The sequence below is a fragment of the Budorcas taxicolor genome, chromosome 18 (genome assembly GCF_023091745.1).
Source record: "Budorcas taxicolor isolate Tak-1 chromosome 18, Takin1.1, whole genome shotgun sequence".
In the NCBI taxonomy this organism is placed as follows: domain Eukaryota; kingdom Metazoa; phylum Chordata; class Mammalia; order Artiodactyla; family Bovidae; genus Budorcas; species Budorcas taxicolor.
Window position 1 is genome coordinate 56091638 of NC_068927.1, and position 13575 is coordinate 56105212.

Below are 13575 nucleotides of genomic sequence, written 5' to 3' on the forward strand. Positions count from 1 at the left end.
TTGCCCTGGTTAGTCTTTATCACAGCCTCTGTTCTCCCACCCGACTGCTGTTCTTTGTCACTGCATGTTCTCATTCCTCTGATCCTGAACCATCAAGCCAGACTTTCTGAAACTCAAGAGATGTTCAGGAGACTGAGGAGTTCTTCGGGAATGTGAAGGGGGTCTGCTACAGACAAGAGCCTGTCTGGGGACTGCTCACTTTCAGCCTCCCCTTTTCTTTGTCACTCCTCAAATCTGAGGGGAGTACAGAGGTGGAAAATGGGGTGGGGTGGGGGGAATGGAATAAAGTTTGAATAGAGGAGTTGATGTTAAAGTCAGCAGGGGAATTCGATTCACCAGCCTTGTATACCAGACCGGGAGAGACTGGAGGCCGGTGTATCATCAAGGGGAACACAAGAAGTGTTAAGGGGAGAGGAGGTAAAACCCGGGCTGTGATCAGTAACGGTAGGGACAGAGAGAGAGGGGTGGACACAGGAGCTATTCAAAAAGTAGAATCACCTGGGTTTGATGACTGATAGGATGTAGGGAGGAGATGGGAAGAGCAAAACTTTACTCTTGGGGGAATAACTCAAGAGACTGGGAAGAATACTGACAGCCATTGAACCTGCTATCTGTCACTTACCATCTGTAGTCTTTGGATAAGTTATGCAACCTCCCAAATTCCAGTTTCCTTCTGCAAAATGGAGATGATCACCATACTGGCTCCTCCGCTTGCTAGAAGGAGTAAAATGGATACAAAACCTAGAACATCTAGCATACGAGAGGCACCCAGTAACTGGGAGCCAGTAGCAGACATGGCAATAGTAGCCTCAAAGGAAACCCAGCCTGCCAAGGCTAAGACTGGCAGTGTCGTTTCTGCTAAGAATGGCATATTTATATGTCATTGAGGAAATGGCATAGAGGCAACCAGAGCCAGTAGAAATTGTGATTGACGGGGATAGAAATGCTTGCTTACTACTGTTAAGGAACTTTTAATAGCCAGCCGAGGAGATGGGTGTGGGGCATGAGAACCTCGTGGCAGCAAGAATGTTGAGCATCTAGCCTGGAATACAGTAAGCGCTCAACAAATGCTTCATCTTTCCTTTCCATCACACGCTCCCCTCTATAACGACAGAATCTGTATATGTATATATCTGCCTGCAATGCGGGAGACCTGGGTTCGATCCCTGGGTCGGGAAGATCCCCTGGAGAAGGGAATGGCTACCCACTCCAGTATTCTTGCCTGAAGAATCCCATGGACGGAGGAGCCTGGTGGGCTACAGTTTATGGGATCACAAAAAGTTGGACACGACTGAATGACTAACACTTTCACTTTTCACTTTGTAAGAATAAGCCATTTTTTCTTACCCCCTGGGGATAGAGGGAAAATAGCCTGCGTGACATCAAACCTGGGAGTTAGTGGAAGAGGAAGGAAACCCATGGGAGCCAAATTTTTGTCTTCCTTCAATCCAGAAAGAAGAAGCCAGCCGAGATGAATGGATGGCCCAGTTACCTGCTGGGGTGGATGGCCTTCCTCCTCTACTCCTACGAAACAACCGGAAGTGAGTATACTGGGAGGCAGTGGGGAGGGTTTGGGACCTGGAAAGGATGAATGAAGTAAAGAGGACTGGATCCAAGCAGGGAGAAGATAGCCTAGTAGCAATCTCAGACCGACGGCGGGTGTGGCCCCTGGCTCTGCCGCTTTTTCTCTGCGTGACCTTGGTCATGCCCTGTAACCTCTCTGAAGTCAGTCCTCAGCCTTGAAAGAGGAATAATGGCATTCACGTCATGGGACGATGTTGAAGCATAAAGAAAATAACAGACACGAGCATCTTTCATAGGCTCAGCACAGGGTAGTGAGGTCGCTCAGTCGTGTCCGACTCTCTGTGACCCCACGGACTGTAGCCCACCAGGCTCCTCCATCCATGGGATTTCCCAGGCAAGAATGCTGGAGTGGGTTGCCATTTCTTTCCTCAGGGGATCTTCCCGATCCAGGGATCAAACCCGGGCCTCCCGCATTGCAGGCAGACTCTTTACCATCTGAGCCACCAGGGGAATCAGCACATGGTAAGGGGGATGTAAATATTTTAATATAAAGGGGGGGCTCTACAATTCCAGTACACTGAAAGCTCAGAATCCCTTACTTGAACATTCCCTTTATACTCATTAAAAAAAAAAAAGATTGTAGGGCTTCCTTTTTGGCTCAGTGGTAAAGAATCTGCCCTCCAATGCAGGAGACACAGGTTCAACTCCTGGTCCAGGAAGACCCCACATGCCCATGTCTATAGATTAATTTATTCAATACACATTTTGATATTTATTTGGCTGTGACAGATCTTAGTCACAGCACTCGGGATCTTTCAGTTATAGCAAGTGAACTCTTAATTGCAGCCTGCGGGCTCTAGTTTCCCAGCAGGGATCGAACCCTGGACCCCTTGCACTGAAAGGGTGGAATCTTAGCCACTGGACCACCGGGGAAGTCCTTTCATTACATGTATGTTGAGTGACTCCGAAGTGCCTGGATTTGTGCTTTGGTCCAGAAACATAACAGTAAACAAAACTCACACCCTACACTCAGAGTGTTTACGATGAATGGAAGTGAGAGAGACATAAACTGATAATATTATCTTAAAAACTGGTGAGTATGGCACTGCTCTATTTAAGATGCTTCACCCACAGGGACCTACTGCAAAGCACAGGGAACTCGGCCCATGCGGGGAGGGGAGTTTGGGGGAGAATGGATACATGTATATGTATGTCTGAGTTCCTTTGCTGTCCACCTGAATCTCCCACAACATTGTTAGTTGGATATAACAATATAAAATAAAAAGTTTTTTAAAAATGGTAAGTACATTTACAAAGATTGGCCCAGAGTATTATAAGAGCAAGCAAGCGTATTAATCCAGGCTGAACCAGGTCTTGATGAATGAGTAGCAGAGAGCAAAGTCGTTCTGGGCAGGATGAAGGACATGAGCAAAACTCCAAAGACAAAGAACATGGAGGAAGGTCAAGGGAATGTTAATCGCAGAGTGAGAACAGAGAGGTCAGCAAGTCTCAGATTATGGAGGGTTTTAACCCAGCTAAGAAGATTAGGCCATCTGCTGGACTACTTTACAGATGGCTAATAGTATCTATTAGTGTTGATTTTTGCTAACAGCTCCCAAGGATAAACTTAATTCTATGTACACGGGGTACCAGCCTGCCCTCCCCACCACCACCAGCATCCTGTATACTCAGGGGTGTTCCTGGATGAGGACAATCATTGATGATGATGACAATTAACTTTTGTTGAGTAGTTTCTGACTGCCATGCAGGAGATGCGGGTTCAATCCCTGGGTGGGGAATATCCCCTGGAGAAGGGAATGACAACCCACTCCAGTACTCTTGCCTGGAGAATCCCATGGACAGAGGAGCCTGCCGGGCTTCAGTGCATGGGGTCGCAGAGTCGGACAAGACTTAGCAACTAAACAACAATATCCTTACCATGGTCCGGTGGTTAAGAATCAGCCTACCGGTGCAGGGAACACTGGTTCGATTCCTAGTCCGGGAAGATTCCACATGCCAGGGAACAACTAAGCCCGTTTACACCACAACAACTGAAGCCCTCTCACCCTAGAGCCCCTGCTCTGCAACAAGAGAAGCCACCATGATGAGAAGCCCGTCACCACAACTAGAGAGTGGCCCCCACTCGCCACAGCTAGAGAAAGTCCACGCATAGCAATAAACACACAGCATAGACAATGATGCATTTTAAGAAGATTTTTAGCAGTATCCTGGGCTTCTACCCAGTAGATACCAGTAGCACAGCTACCAGTTCCTCCCTCTCCCTCTTGTAACAACCAGAAACGTCTCCAAACATTGTCTGATGTTCCCTGGAGTGGGGGAGGTCATAATTGCCCCTTCTCCATTGAGATCCACCATTCTATGCCCAGCTGGCAGACAGAGAAACAAAGAAGTGTGGAGGGTTGATTGGAAATATTTTTGTTGAGCCAGGAAATGATAACATCATTTTAATCCACATTTTATGAGTCATAACTTAGTCCATGGCCCCAGCTAACTGTAAGAGAAGCTGCAGACCCTTCTCCAGCAGTTCGGTGATTAAGACTTCGCCTTCCAGTGCCGGGGGTATGGGTTTGATCCCTGATTGGGGTGCTAAGATCCCACATGCTTTTCAGCCACAAAACCAAAACATAAAACAGAAGCAATACAATAACAAATTCAATAAAGACTTTAAAAAACATGGGCCACATCAAAAAATCTTTAAAGAGAGAGAGATAGCAAAATGGATTCCAGCTATGAGCTCAGAAAGAGAAGGAAGCTGGGTTTGGCGAATATATGGAAGCTTTGCCTCACCATCTTTGTAACATGAGCTAACACACAAGCACACACATGCAGGAAGACAGGCATGTACATACATGAACACACGTGCATGCACATATGTGTGTGCACACACATAGCCTATCAGAGCATCTCACTCATAGTGACCTATCAGAGCATCTCACTCATAGTGACCTATCCGAGCATCTCACTCATAGTAACCCATCATTATATCTTTGAGGAAGGGAACGAGGAATGTGGAGGAGACAGCATAATGAGAGCAAGGGCCGTTCTGATCCTGCTGAAAAAAAAATCCAAGTTCTCATTTTAATCATTGTTGTTCAGTCGCTAAGTTGTGTCCGACTCTTTGTGACCTCATGGACTGTAGCCTGCCAGGGTCCTCTGTCCATGGTATTTCCCAAACAAGAATACTAGAGTGGGTTGCCATTTCCTTCTCTAGGGAATCTTACCAGAGCAGGGATTGAACCCATGTCTCCTGCATTAGCAGGTGGATTCCTTACCACTGAGCCACCAGGGAACCCCCTTTGTCACTCTACTGCTGCTAAGTCGCTTCAGTCGTGTCCGACTCTGTGTGACACCATAGACAGCAGCCCACCAGGCTCCCCCGTCCCGGGGATTCTCCAGGCAAGAACACTGGAGTGGGTTGCCATTTCCTTCTCCAATGCATGAAGGTGAAAAGTGAAAGTGAAGTCGCTCAGTCGTATCCAACTGTTCGCGACCCCATGGACTGCAGCCCACCAGGCTCCCCCGTCCATGGGATTTTCCAGGCAAGAGTACTGGAGTGGGTGCCACTGCCTTCTCCAGTCACTCTACTAGTTCTGCTCAAAAAAAAAGGTATTAACTCTAAATCACCCCTTGTATGGTCCTCATTTCCTTCTCTATGAAACGAAGAATTGGGTTAGCCTAGCATTTCATTTTTCTAAGGTTTTTTTTTTTTGGATGTGGATCATTTTAAAGTCTTTATTGAATTTGTTACAATATTACTTCTGCTTTATGTTTCTTTTTTCTTTTTTTTGGCCTCGAGGCATGTGGGCTCTTAACTTCCTGACCAGGGATCGAACCTGCACCCCCCATGTTAGAAGGCAAAGTCTTAACCATTGGACCACCAGGGAAGTCCCAGAACAGCATTTCTTAAAATGTGTTTCAGGGACTACTCATCGCTAGCACTATTGAGTAATGGGGAAAAAAATTTAAAGGACAACTCGATATACTCTGTTTCACTCTTGTTAATTCAATCCTCATTTGCATATGGACTTTTGCAATGAACCCCATCATTGAAGAAACCTGTTTAACACTATTTCACGTGGTGTTTCCCAAATTTATTTTATTCTGTCAGTTATTTTTTTGAGCATCTGCTATGATCAAGTCCCTCTTCTAGGTTCTGAGGATACCTGGTGTAAAAGATAAAGTCCCCATCTTGGTACAGAAGGATAGAAAGGTCAAGAGTTGTGCTTCCTAAACTTTACTCATTCAAGTTCACCCCCTCCATACCCGCCACCACCTGCATGCCATCTAAAGTATTCTGTACTCAACATTTTTCTTTCAACGTGCTTACTCTTCCTGAATACATTTATTTTAAACAAATTGTTAGCATCAGCCCTGTAATCTATAAAAGCACTGCTACTTGACATAAATAGGAAGTACCAATAAAAATAAATACTATGAGAGCAAAAGCCTATTATTAAATTCTACCAGATACTCTTGTCCTAATAGGGTTTTGAGCCCGAGTCCTGCTCTCTCTCTCTCTCTCTTTTTTTTTTGTTAAAAAGGGAGATTATTAAGTATTAGAGATATGGTAGCGAAATACTAGCATTAAATTGAAGCTTTTTCTTTTATGTCATCAGGATGGAAAAAGCATTGGAAAACAAAATGGTTTTTAGTCTGAGATTCAAAATTATTTCATGTGTGTCTTTTCATGACCTGATGGAATCTTGTAATTTACCAAATTTTTTTTTCAGAGATTTTTTGACTCGGACCATTTTTTTTTTTTAAAGTCTTTATTGAATATGTTACAATATTGACTCTGTGTTTTATATATATATATATATATATATATATAGGCTGCCAGGCATGTGAGATCTTAGCTCCTCAACCAAGGATCGAACCCCCACACCAGTGAACCTACATCCCCTGCATTGGAACATGAAGTCTTACCTACAGGACCCCCAGGGAACCCCCTCACCAAAAGTGTCTTGTGTGACATGTGTGGTAGCCATGCTGGTTTGGAGACATATCTTGGTTGCCTTCATTGTTGGTGAAACTCATCCCTACTACTCTGGGTCCAAACATAAGCTGGAAATGTTCTTGTATGTCATTAGGAAATTAGATGCAAAGGCTATACCTGCAGACTTCAGGCCATCATATGAAGCAGACAGAGTGTCATCCTTGGCTCCTTCTTTGGGACTAATCCCCTACTTTGTCCATCTGTCCTTCAGATAAGAAAGATTCATGCATCTTTCCCTTCACCTACAAGGGTTCTACTTACTTCTCCTGCACCAGAGCCAACAGCTTATCCCCTTGGTGTGCGACCAGAGCCGTTTACGACGGACGGTGGAGACACTGCTTGACGGAAGGTGAGTGGCGCCATGCCGTCCTGTCGGCAGGCGCCTTCAGCGGATGGACTACAAAAGAGCATGCGCGGGCGTGGACAATGTGATCTTGTTTCTGGCAGACCAAACACTGAGTGTTAATAATGGGTAATAATGCTAAGGATCATAGAGTGAGGAGCTTCCCGGCGGTCTAGTGGTTAGGACTCGGCACTTTCACTGCCGAGGCCCCAGGTTCAATCCTTGGTCAGGAAACTAAGATTCCACAAGCCACACGACATGGCCAAAAAAAAGAAAAGATAATGGTGTTAAAAATAGTGCTTTCCAAGACATGGAAGCAAAGTAAATGTCCATCGACAGATGAATCGATAAAGATGATGTGAGATATACACACGCGTGCATGCACACACACACACACGCATGCACACACAATGGAATATTACTCCATCATTAAAAGGAATGAAATAATGCGATTTGCAGCAACGTGGATGGACCTAGAGATGATCACACTAAGTAAATCAGAGAAAGACAAGTATCTCATGGTGTCATTTATAAGTGGCATCTAGAAAATGATACAAATGGACTTATTTATAAAATAGAAACGACCCACAGACACAGAAAACAAACATACAGTTAACAGCAGGGAAACACTGCAAATATTGCAATAACGTGAATCATATGAATTTTTTTTTTGCTTTCCCAGGACATTTAAACGATATGTCACACCGTACTGCAGTCTAAATGTGCAATGGCATTGTATGTCTTTAAAAAAATTACATACCCTTAATTTAAAAACTATCTCATTGCTCAAAAATGCTAACCATCCTCTGAATCTTCAGTGAGTTGCAATCTTTTTGCTGGTGGAGCAAAAGATGTTACCTTGATGTTGATGGTTGCTGGCTGATCAGGGTAGTGGGTGCTGAAGGTCGGGGTGGCTGGCAATTTCTTAAGACAACAAAGAGGTTTGCGGTATCTATGAACGCATCCTTTCATGAACAATTTCTCTGTAGCCTGCAGTGCTGTTTGATAGCATTTTACCTATAGTAGAATGTCTTTCAAAAGTGGAGTCAGTCCTCTCAAACCCTGCCAATGCTTTATCAACTAACTTCATATAGTATTCCGTATCTTTTGTTGTGTCAACACTCTTCACAGCATCTTCACCAGGAGTAGTTTTCATCTCAGGAAAACACTTCCTTTTCTTGTCCGTTAGAAGCAACTTCTTATCCATAGGTTATGTGTTTCATGGTGCCTCAAAATAATTACATTCACCACATCAAAGATCATTAATTGGGTTTCCCTGGTGGCTCAGTGGTAAAGAATCTGCCTGCTAATGCAGGAGACATGGGTTTGATCCCTGGTCCTGGAAGATCCCACATGCCTCAGAGCAACTAAGCCTATGTAATAAAAAGAAAAAAAAGAAATCACTGATCCACCATAACAAATACAATAATAATTTCAAAGTGTGGCATATTGGGAGAATTACCAAAAAGTAACACAGAGACACACAGTGAGCCAACGCTATTGGGAAAATGGCACCGACAGACTTGTTCAAGGCAGGGTTGCCACACACCTTCAACCTGTGAAAAATGCAATCTCTGCGGAGCGCAATAAAGCAAAGTGACTAAAAACAAGCTGAGCCTGCACTGCCTCTGGTGCAAAGTTCTCTGCGGTGCAAACAAATCAGGATCAACCGGTTGAAACTGAACTGGAAACTTACAAGTTAATTCTGGAAAAGAGGTCCCCAGGGTCTTCCCTGGTGGTCCAACGATTAGGACTCCACTCTTCCAATGCAGGGGGCACAGGTTCGATCCCTGGTTGGGGAACTAAGATCTTGTGAGTCTTGCAGCCAAAAGTGAATGGCCAGCGCAAGGTCACAGCACTCATGGACTTCCTTCTGCGCAGATTACCCACGCTGTGTCTTTCCCTTCATCTACCGGGGAAAGCCCCATAATGGCTGCATCACGGATGGCAGTTTATTCGGAAGGCAGTGGTGCTCAGTGACTTCCAGCTTTGATGAGAAGCAGCAGTGGAAATACTGCGAAACCAACGGTGAGGCGTTGTGTTTGGTGGGGGAGGGGACGGCGGCCAGCAATGATTCTCGCGAGGCCATGGGCACCGGGCAGTGGGCACGCGCGCTCCGTCGCTCAGGCGTGTCCGACTGCTTGTCACCTCGTGAGCTATGGCCCGCCTGGCTCCTCTGTCCATGGGATCCTCCAGGCAAGAATACTGGATCGGGTTGCCATTTCCTCCTCCAGGGGATCTTCCCGACCCAGGGATCCGTGCAGGGTCTCCTGCCTTAGAAGTCCCCAAGGCCAGCGTGAAAAACCACTTGTGCTGAGGACCAAATCCATGGGCTGTAGTTCTGACACTGGTTTTCAAGGAGTTCTATTTCTAGAATCGACAGTGATGAGATTCACCCAATGCCACACCCAAACTGCATTTCAAAGCACCTTACCGTTTGCTCTTACTTCTAGGCCTACTCTTAACTGAATAACAACCTCCATTCATTCTAGTGCCTTCTCTGTGTTAGACCCTGATCCAGAAGCTCTCTATATAATAACCCACTGAATCTTCCCATGGAAGCTGTACCAGATGCTATTTTTTCCCACTATTCAGTAAATGGTCCCAATAAAACGATGGCCCAAGGTGATGTCAGAGTTAAAATTTGAATTCAAGTCCCTTTGACTCTAAAGCCTGTGCCTTTTTACCTTCTCACGAAGCACTGTTGCCTCTAGAGATGAAAATGCATACAAGGAAGGTACCTATCTACGAGTACACTTATTCCTACATAAGATTCTGGATGTGTGTGCTAAGTCGCTTCAGTCCTGTCTGACTCTTTGCAACCCTATGGACTGTGGCCCTCCAGGTGCCTCTGCCCATGGGATTCTCCAGGCAAGAATACTGGAGTGGGTTGCCATGCCCTCCTCCAAGGGATCTTGCCGACCAAGGGATTGAATTTGAATCTCTTATGTCTCCTGCACTGGGAGGCGGGTTTTTTTTTCTTCTTCTTCTTTTTTTCAACCACTAGCGCCAACTGGGAACATAAGGTTTAATTATGTTCATTTCCATTATTATTTTCAGAGTACGGGGGAAACTCTTTCAGCAAGCCTTGCATCTTCCCTGCCACCTACAGAAATAATGTGATCTCTGAATGCCTTGAGGATGAAAACAACAAGCTCTGGTGTCCAACCACGGAGAACATGGATAAGGACGGGAAGTGGAGTCTTTGCGCAGACACCAGTACTATGGGGAAGGGGGCTGGGCGGGCACGGGGTGGGGGGAGGCCTTCATTCATTCACTCACCAAACGCCTATCCCAGCCCTACTGTGTGCTGGACCCTCAGAGATCTGATGAACAAATGGCATAAAGAATGCCATAATGTGACAGGCAAAAATGTGGTCTCCTTAAGATCCAAGTGAAAGGGGCCAGTATAAAATTTGCGAAATATTAAATACCCAACACTCAAATGACGAGTATGCTGTATGATAAGGTTTTGAAAAATCTGTTACTAATGGAGCTGGAAAGATGGTGAAGCCAATTCAAAGGACTTACAAGAAGCATCCATGGATGCTCAAGTCCTTTATATCAAATGGTGTAGAAGACTTGAAAGTGAAAGCCACTCAGTCGTGTCCGACTCTTTGCAATCCCATGGACTGTAGCCTGCCAGGCTCCTCTGTCCATAGAATTCTCCAGGCAAGATATGGAGTGGGTAGCCTATCCTTTCTCCAGGTCATCTTCCCAACCTCAGTATTTGTGGGTTCTGGAGCCACAGATTCACCAACTAGATATTGCATTCCTCAAGTGGAATATTTGAATCCTCAGAGAACCTGTGACTACTGAGGATTGACTGTACATAGTCAGTGAAGAAAAGAATGCCAAGCTGAAGCAAGATTGCTAAATTAGACACAAGATCCATTAACATCTAAAACCAATCAAACCATTGGGTTTATCTTGTCTACCAGATAGAGATGACTGGGCTCTCTCTTGAACAAGTTGGGCTTCCCAGGTGGTGCAGTGGTTAAAAAAAAATCTGCCTGCCAATGCAGGGGCCCAGGAGACTCAGATTCCATCCCTGGGACAGGAAGGTCCCCTGGAAGAGGAAATGGCAACCCACTCCAGTATTCTTGCCTGGAGAATCCCATGGACAGAAGAGCCTGGCGGGCTACAGTCCACGGGGTTACAGAAGAGTCCGACACGGCTTAGCAACTGAACAACAACACATCACCCCTTCAGCAGGAGCCTCTGAGCAGAGCTCAAACAACGCAAGCTTAAGTAAGGATGCAGCCTTCACTGTAGCGTAAAGACACAGGAGTAACCACCGTCTTATCTCCATTTCCTCCCTAGGAATTTCCTCATTGGTTCCTGGCTTCCCTTGCCACTTCCCGTTCAACTACAAAAACAAGAATTATTTTAACTGCACCAATAAAGGATCAAAGGAGAACCTTTTATGGTGTGCAACCTCTTACAATTATGACCGGGATCGTACTTGGGTGTACTGCTGATGCAAAGGTGAGCTCTTTTCCTTCCAGCGTGATTTGCTGAGTTTTCCAGCAAGACGAGTTCTATTTCTCAGAGAAAAGGTGAACTTAGCGGGGGTGGGGGAGGCTGGGACAACTTCCCAAAGTAGAAGACAAGAAGAAATTGGGATGTCTCTGAAAAGCAGAGGAGCAGGGTGAGGAGGCGAGCGAATGATTTCAGAACCGGAAAGGTGTCATTCCAAATTTTAGGTCTGGGAGGATTTGGGTGTGAAAAATTCAGAAAGTGGAATTTCGTGAGTTGAGACTTTAAATGAAGGGACAAACTTGAAAGGAGATAACCAAGACCTCTCTGGTCCCCCTGATGACTCAGCAGTAAAGAATCCCCCTGCCAATGCAGGAGACACAGGTTCTATCCCTGGGTTGGAAAGATCCTGTGGAGAAGGAAATGGCAACGCACTCCAGTATGCTTGCCTGGGAAATCTCATGGACAGAGGAGCCTGGTGGACTATGCTCCATGGGGTTGCAAAGAGTCAGATATGACTTCGTGACTGAGTACATACACACACACACACACACACACGTCCCCAGAAACCTTGTTGTTGGTCCCTTACCTGCTTCACTGAGTAGCTAACCAAGGAAAAGTTTGGGTTCACCTCTCACCCTCTCACCAACCTCAGCACATACATCATCAACTGTCTCCACAGGACCAACCTCATCCTTCCTTTTTCCTATTCTTTTCCTTCCAGCTTCCATATTCTAAACCCTATAACAGTTCTCTCTGGACCTCCTGCACTGACCTTGTCACACTGTAACTCTGGAATTTGAAAGTAAACAGAAGCCGTCTCATCAGATATGTGACCATCCTGGTGATTCCAGCAGTATTTATCCTTGTGATTGCATGTGGGTTATAGAATCAAAATCAGTGACTCTTCCTGAAATTTAGTTTGATGGTGAAAATTATCTTCCATGTTCAGAGGAAAGGCGAAGAAGTCGGTTTGGGACTCTACCATCTTAACAGTTGTTGATATTGTTGTTTAGTTGCTAAGTCGTGTCTGACTCTTTGCGACCCCATGAACTGTAGCCTGCCAGGTTCCTCTGTCCATGGGATTTCCCAGCAAGAATACTGAAGTGGGTTGCCATTTCCTTCTCCAGGGGATCTTCCCAACCCAGGGATGGAACCTATGTCTCCTGCACTGGCAGGTGGGTTCTTTGCCACTACACCACCTGAGAAGTCCCCATCTTAACAGGGTGAATACTAAAAAAGAAAAAAAAACACACCCACAGTGGTCCCAAATCTGTGGCTAAGTCTAAGAACATCTTTAGTCTCCGGCCTCAAATTTGTAACCATCAGAGAAAAACTATCTTGGGACTCCCCTGGCGGTGCACTGGTTAGAACTCCATGCTTCCACTACAGGGGCACAGGTTAAATCCCTGCTCGGGGAACTAAGATCCCCACATGCCATGCCACAAACACCAAAAACAAGCAAACAAATAAACAAAAAGAGCAGAACCATCTTCTTGCAAGTCCTGCTCCTACCGAACGTATTACAGCATAGGTGAGGTTGAGGTGCTTATTATTCACTGACTTGATCCCATGAGCCAGGTGAGGGGCAGGGGGTATCTAACTGCTCTTGGCTCAGCTGCGTCACCTTATTCCCAACTGAATCTTAAAAATCAACATGAAGTCACTTTTTAACTCATGTAACATTTGAGTCAGTGTGTACCTGTTACCTGAACAATGGCTTTTGATTTTATTTTCAAGGGAAGGAGACACGTCTCCAGTGGAAGACTGACATATTAAGTCTGGAACCTGCTTCACCTTTTTCGTCGAATCTTCCAAGCTTAGGTAATCGCCTTTAGAAAGAACCTCTTCACCGTCTTGCTTCATCACTCGGTCCTTTGTGAAGAACAGAGGGAAAATGTGGTCTAACCACCAAAAGGGAGCCCCACGTTAACTCTGGGGCTGCCTTTTCCACTTCCTAGAATGACAGATACAGTGAGGGATCCAAAAGGGTGGGGAAGAAAATGCTGGTGAGTCATATGGTGCAAAGATCAGATTCTCAGCCCAGGGACTCTAGGAAATGATTGCAGCCTGCTGTCTCTTTCTGGGAAGTTACAGACTTGGGTGGAGCATTTGTAGGTACTTATTAAATCATTAATAAATAAATTAGTACATCAATGGAGGGTAGAAAATTCATTGCAAGATGGCCTCAACTCTTCCCTTACGGTGCCCG

General features: G+C 45.4%; 1 protein-coding gene across 1 annotated transcript; it reads left to right on the forward strand.

Moving 5' to 3' along the window:
• Nucleotides 1–1471: 1471 nt before the first annotated feature.
• Nucleotides 1472–11365, forward strand: ELSPBP1 (epididymal sperm binding protein 1). Its single transcript, XM_052656726.1, has 5 exons — nt 1472–1541; nt 6753–6890; nt 8766–8912; nt 9945–10103; nt 11208–11365. Exons 1-5 carry the CDS (start codon nt 1472–1474, stop codon nt 11363–11365), a joined length of 672 nt encoding a protein of 223 aa, XP_052512686.1.
• The last annotated feature ends 2210 nt before the right edge of the window (nt 11366–13575 follow it).

Coding starts and splice junctions, on each gene's coding strand:
- ELSPBP1 (XM_052656726.1), top strand. CDS start 1,472: ATGAATGGATGGCCCAGTTACCTGCTGGGGTGGATGGCCTTCCTCCTC. Junction 1,542..6,752: donor CTCCTACGAAACAACCGGAA/GTGAGTATACTG, acceptor TCTGTCCTTCAG/ATAAGAAAGATTCATGCATC. Junction 10,104..11,207: donor GAGTCTTTGCGCAGACACCA/GTACTATGGGGA, acceptor TTTCCTCCCTAG/GAATTTCCTCATTGGTTCCT.